This window comes from Morus notabilis, unplaced genomic scaffold (genome assembly GCF_000414095.1).
Source record: "Morus notabilis unplaced genomic scaffold, ASM41409v2 Scaffold751, whole genome shotgun sequence".
NCBI classification, from domain to species: Eukaryota; Viridiplantae; Streptophyta; class Magnoliopsida; order Rosales; family Moraceae; genus Morus; species Morus notabilis.
Window position 1 is genome coordinate 171,959 of NW_010366875.1, and position 6,598 is coordinate 178,556.

Below are 6,598 nucleotides of genomic sequence, written 5' to 3' on the forward strand. Positions count from 1 at the left end.
TTTAACTATTTTAATGTTTTATTTTTTCATTTTTTTTAAATATTGATTTCTATTTAATTAATAAGAAGAGTAGTTTGGACATACATATATAAAAAATCAACTTTAAGGTATTAAGAAGATGTTTTTAAAAATGTTAAGGTACCGTTTAATTACTATAAAAAGACAAGGTACTAAGAGTATATTTCTCTATAACACAGGGTATCAAAATTATTTTATCTCAAAAAAATTATCACATACTACATAAAATTATCTTTTTAATATGGTTTTCCAAATTATAATCTGAATAATTAACCTATTTGCTGAATAATTGTAATCTGAATAATTAACCTATTTGAATAATTATAATCTGAATAATATGGTTTTCCAAATATGATTTTCTAAATTATAATCTAAATAATTAACCTATTTGCTGATTTTTTTTTCTATAGAAACCTATTTCTTTAGGTTTTGCTCTTTACATCTCATGTGGATGATAATTTTTAGGGATATTTATATTTTTACACTTTGTATTTTGGTTTTATTAGAAAATTATACTTTCAGTTTTTGATATCATTAAATGTATACCCTCAAATTAAATTTAACGTACAAATCTATATTTTATCTCGATAAACAATTAATTTAACCTTTAAAATGACTAAACTATCCTTAAAAAATATGAAAAAAGAAAATTAAAACATTTTAATATTACAAAAAAAATAAAAAACACAAAAACCCATTTCAAGGGTATTTTGTATATTTTTAGGTAAAACTATAAGTTTAACTTTTTTTTTCATTTATCATTTTTATTTTAGGGTATTTTTAAGGTTAAAATTAAGAGTTGACTCTGAAATTTAAAAAAGTATAGATTTATATATTAAATTTAATTTAAAGATATATATTTGATGAGATTAAAAGTCAATGATATAATTTTTGAATATATCCAAAAATAAAATTATAAAATGGTAAATATTCCCCAGTTTTTATTAAGTTTTTTTTTCCTCCAAAAAGAGTTCTATTTTTCTTTATATATAAAAAAGCGTGAGAATTATTTCAGTTTTTGGAAGAACTGGTTTATTTTCGGAAGGAAAAAAAAAAAAAAAGAAAGTCGCTGTCAAAACAAATACGAAACCCCTATCACTTTTGCACAATATTTTGGACTCTTGACCTTGTGGGATTACGAAACTCTAGAAATCTGACGCGACAACTTTCTTTCTTTCTTTTGATATTGAATATTGATAGACATAAATGATAATAATTATACTAGTATTGTACTTGGTCGTCTTTCTTCCACTTCATATAATTTCAACGATGCATTTAGGTCCCTCCATTACTCAAGTGTTTCACTCTTTTCATTCACGCTTTCAGAAAGGTTTTGGTATTTCACAGCTTTTTGGGTTTCATCACATAAAACCCGCTTTTAAATACAGGTATTTTAAGCCTGTAATAGTTATCAATTCCGTTTTCTTCTTGAATTTTGAGTTTTGGTTTCTGGGTTCTGAAATTTATTTGCCCAATTGAGTAGTTTAATTATTATTATTTTTTTGTTAATTTTGTTTAATGTTGTAGGTTGAAGAAGAAATGCAGTTTTGGGTTTAGTCCAAATTGTGTGGAGAAATGGGTTGTGCTTGTTTTGGTGCTCTGAATTGGCGTAAAGGGAAGAATGATTCCTCTCAACTTGAGACTCCAGGTAAGATCTACAATTGTCTAACTTTCTTGATTTAGTTGTGGTTATATTTTACTCAAATTCGTATGACACGGATGATATCTAAATAAGTAGTTGGTTTCTTTCTTTTTTTTTTTTTTTATTTGATAAAAGTGATATCAGATGTGAGAAGTTTTGAAGCAACAAAAGCTTTTTCCGAAGATCAGACTTGGGTTGGTTGTGCCAATAGCATTTTTTGATGGTTTTTACTTGTGTGTGTGTGTGTGTGTGTTTTTTTTTTTTTGTGTGGTTGTGTCAATAGCATAATAGCATTTTTGATGGTTTTTACTTGCATCTTTGTGTCCATAATGCTTTTAATCTGGCTGGGATTTGAAAATCATTTGAGAATCTGATGCAGTGAAATAACAGAAAATATTTTGGGGCTAATCATTGTATATATTGGAATTATTATCAAGATTATCTTTTGTTAATTAACTTTGGATTACAAGGATTTTAAATTTAGGATATCTTTGCTTTAGGATATATATTTGCTTTTGTATCACATTTGCTTTAGGTGTTGGTTCCTATAAAGAGGACACTTTATGTTAAGATGTTTTAAGGATTTTGGTCAATAAGTCATTCAGAGGTTTTACTCTAATATTTTGGAGTGCAATTCTCAGTACTCCTATAACTGTAAGCAACGAGTTTTGTTTCTATCCCTATTCTCTTGGGATTTGTGAGGAAAACAAGTCAAACAACGGGCTTGTAGATGCGGTGTTGTTTGGTATTCTCTGTGAATCAACAAGTTTTAGGAAGGTTGTATCCCCTTTGTACATGTGCGTCTTTCTCGCTTCCACACTACATCAAACTCCATTATGGATAACCCTCATACGATTATTGATTGATAAACGAGCCACTAGACACTAGCCAGAACTAAAATAGTCTTTCCTATTGTATATTTAAAGTCTTTGACCATTTATTCAACTAAGAAAGAACAAGGAAAAAGGGAAATAGATACAATGCAAGTCAGAAAGTGTACAACCAATATGACATTGTCTGGCTGGATGTGTGCTGCCACTTTAAAAGCACATATGAAGAATGAGGACATTTGTTTATTTCTTTTGTGCATGTTTAGGGATTGGCACCAGTAATGCAAGGCTCTTTTCCTATAATTCATTGAGATCAGCAACAATGGACTTCCATCCGTCGAATAAAATTGGTGGAGGGGGTTATGGAGTTGTCCATAGGGTGAGACATTTAGTATTCACGCAATAATTTTTGGGTACTCATTTTTGCTTCCCTAACTAATCCTTGTATTGGCTTGCTATTACAAACTCTGCAGGGGGTCCTTAGAGATGGTACTCAAGTTGCTGTCAAGTCTCTTTCTGCGGGATCTAAACAAGGCACAGATGAGTTTCTGACAGAGATTAACATGATATCCAACACACGGCATCCGAACCTCGTTAAGCTAATTGGATGCTGTGTTGAGGGAGATCATCGGATATTGGTATATGAATATCTGGAGAACAACAGTCTTGCAAATTCTTTGCTTGGTAATGACCCAGTTAGTGAGGTTTTCTGTTGAATTTATAAGTTCTGTGAAACACTTGTAAAGTCTGAAGGAGCTAAAACAGGGCCTATTATATACAGTCCTAAAACTACTAGAGGCCTATTGTATACAATCCAATACTTAAATATGATGATTGTTTACAGATGAGTTGATTTCTTTAAATAGCTGCCCTCTGACTGTTAAAATGTAGTATTTAATTGATCAAGTGTTCTAGGCATGCTGACACTGAAATCCTTTTTACAGGTTCAAAAAGCAAATATATTTTTCTGGATTGGCCAAAAAGATCTGTGATTTGTGTGGAAACCGCTATTGGTCTTGCATTCCTTCATGAGGAAGTCGAACCCAATATTGTGCATAGAGATATTAAGGCTAGCAATATACTTCTTGACGGAAATTTTCTCCCTAAAATTGGAGATTTTGGGCTTGCAAAACTTTTTCCAGACAACGTCACCCATGTTAGTACTCGAGTGGCAGGAACTGTGTAAGCTTGAACTTTAAACTTGAATTTGTCTTCTCTTGCTTGAGTTATTTACCTTCTCTGAAAGTGATCTGGAAATATGATTTTGGGATCCTTGTGTTGAAATTTGAATCAACCGAGTAGAAGCTTGTTTTGAAATTTGCTATGAAATTATGCAGTCGGTTATTCATCTGATAGAAAATTTCTAATAACAACACAATTATAACATGGTTTAGGTGTTATATACATGCGCATAGAATTATAGTGATTATTTTTCTTTTCTTTTCTTTTCTCCTCTACTTTGCATTTATGAATTATTCATATGCTTGAAGAGGTTATCTCGCCCCAGAATATGCACTCTTAGGACAGCTTACGAAGAAAGCTGATGTGTACAGTTTTGGGGTGCTGATGCTTGAAATAATAAGTGGAAGTAGTAGCAGCAAAGCAGCATTTGGAGAAGAATTGCTGGTTTTGGTGGAATGGGTATGTTTCGTAAATACTTATCACTATGATCTCAGCCAAATTTTCTTAGTATTTTAGCTTTACGCAATGCAGCTACAGCGTAGATAAATCTTTTACTTATTGGTCTTTGGAGGAACTTCCTGTAGTGCCATGTTGTTTCTTAGAAAACATGATAATGGCTTTAGTATACTCGATTACAAAATACTTGGCCGCTAATTTTGATTGTCCTCTAAAACTTTCATGTTAATCAATTATGTTCCGTATTCAAATGATATGTTGGTTCCTTTTTTTTTTTTTTTTCGTTTCTTTTCTGTTGAGTAAAAGAAACCTATAATTAGTATGAACATAATAACAGACCAAACTGGTGGGGGTAATTCCTTATTCCTTCAACCATCAGGTTTCATTGCAAGTTAGAGCAAATTCTTTTACATGATATATAAAAGAGATTTTTCCCCCCCTTCTGATAGTAAAATCAACGCATTTTCAGACATGGAAACTAAGAGAAGAAGGAAGACTTCTGGATGTTGTTGACCCAGAGTTGACCAAAGTTCCGGAGGATGAGGTAACACGCTTCATTAAAGTTGCGCTCTTTTGTACACAAGCAGCTGCACACCAAAGACCCACGATGAAGCAAGTAGTGGAGATGCTTTCGAAACAAGTTCAGCTGAATGACAAGGCGCTTACCAAGCCTGGAGTGTACAGAGCACACGGCGCAAGGCACTTCGGTGGTGCTAGTTCGGAGGAGACGTCATCTTCACAGGCAGAGAAAGGGAAGCAATCAGCGAATCGTTTCGAGGATCCAACACAGTCAAATGTTGCGGACTTTGTAACAGAAATGTTTCCAAGGTGATCATCCGCCAGTGAGCATCATAGGAATGATCTATTATCCATTGTTGACGAGGCAATGCTGCACGTTTGAGTATATGTTCTTTCCTGTTATATGAGTAGTCTTCTTGATGTAGAATTAGAGAAGGAAATAGTAGAGATAAGAGAAAGAAGAGGAAGTGGAAGAAATTTAGACAAAAAAAAAAAACAAAAAAGAAAAAAAAATTGAGATAGAGGGATGAGGAGAGATCGAGAAGGATAATAATATTGAGAATTCTACACTCAATAATCAATCCATTCTGAATTTGTGAATTGTAGCCAATTTATAGGGTCATTACAAAACCAAACAGTACTATAGATATATTAAATTAAATGCATAAAATCATATAACTCTACAAAATAAAAATAAGGGAAATCAATAAAAAAAAATGCTAATCATCTAGTTTAAATCTCTACCTAAAAACAGATTTGGAGATTTGAATTGTGTTCTGCATCCTAAATCATATATCATGTTACTAAACAGGAGTGAAGAATACTTGCTCTTCGAGAAAATTGCACATTCTACCCTTTCATATAAATACTCTTGATTTCTACCCTTTTGTCCTTGGAAGGCCGAACCACCCTTTGCCTCATTCCCAGAAAAAAAAAAAAAAAAAAACCCTCTTTCATTACTTATTTATCCACGATTTCCGCTAATTCTCTAATCAGTGATCTATTCGAGAACAAATTATAAATGAGGTTTGAGAAATAAATTCGATATCCTATTTTGAACATTCCTAACTATCTATAATATTATATCTCCTACTTATCGGGTTTTTGATCAGTAAAATTGGTCTCATTTATTGAAAAATCACTCAGGATTAAGGTAATTCTCATATATGGCCAACAATTTTAGTATTTGATTCTCATTGCGGAATTACTTATGAATCATAATTCTATTGTGGTTCTAATTCAATATTTTCTAAACATATTGGTGTTTCTATTCAATATGCCCTTAAGATGTTGGCCGATATCCATCTAGATATTGATATTCGATCATGATACTGGTCAAATTCAACCGCAACACTATTGTCTTGTTGTGATATTGGCCCGTTGCCACCATTATTGGTTGCATCGTTGCCGCCGGGATACTTTACCAAAAAGAAAAAAATCACAAAAAAAAACAACCACACATAAACAAAGAAAAAAAAAATACACAATCAATCAGCTACATCTATGGGCGGAGATCCGAATCTCCTTCCCCAACTTTGATCAGATTTGAATGGCGTGGAATAGAATTGGCGCCGACATGATTACAAATCAAAGATCAGTGTGGCAAGATTGAAGCTCGTTGTTGCGCATATAACATATCGTAGATTTGATAAGAATGCTGTCAAGAGTTTCATTCGCTTGTTGTCACCAGAGTTTTGTTAGTGAGGTTCTTCTTGTCAGCAAGGAGCTCTTATGCTCCACGTCGTGTCTCACAGAGGCAAGATCCACGTTGACACTCGACATAATGTGAGATCAAGTCGTGAGGCTCCTCTCCCTATGTGACTGTGGCGGCTGCCGATCTTCTTCGTGAAACTCTGAAAGTGACAATAATTTGCAGCAGAGATGTGGCGCTGGAGAGAACGGAACACAACGGCAGGGGCTAGGTACCAATGGCCAACTAGTGTGCATGGGG

The 6,598-nt window shown here is 33.2% G+C and overlaps 1 protein-coding gene across 3 annotated transcripts; it reads left to right on the forward strand.

Moving 5' to 3' along the window:
- The first annotated feature begins 1,311 nt into the window (after positions 1 to 1,311).
- LOC21398665 (cold-responsive protein kinase 1) lies at positions 1,312 to 5,342 on the forward strand. Of its 3 annotated transcripts, none has more exons than XM_024174254.1 (7): positions 1,312 to 1,406; positions 1,546 to 1,666; positions 2,757 to 2,869; positions 2,964 to 3,174; positions 3,435 to 3,672; positions 3,981 to 4,131; positions 4,598 to 5,342. In XM_024174254.1, exons 2-7 carry the CDS (start codon positions 1,594 to 1,596, stop codon positions 4,958 to 4,960), a joined length of 1,149 nt encoding a protein of 382 aa, XP_024030022.1. In that variant the 5' UTR covers positions 1,312 to 1,406; positions 1,546 to 1,593; the 3' UTR covers positions 4,961 to 5,342. The 3 variants fall into 3 exon arrangements, with proteins under 3 accessions (XP_024030022.1, XP_024030023.1, XP_024030024.1); XM_024174255.1 differs by having other exon boundaries at positions 4,044 to 4,131; XM_024174256.1 differs by lacking the exon at positions 1,312 to 1,406 and adding an exon at positions 1,796 to 1,854 and having other exon boundaries at positions 1,604 to 1,666.
- Positions 5,343 to 6,598: the final 1,256 nt, after the last annotated feature.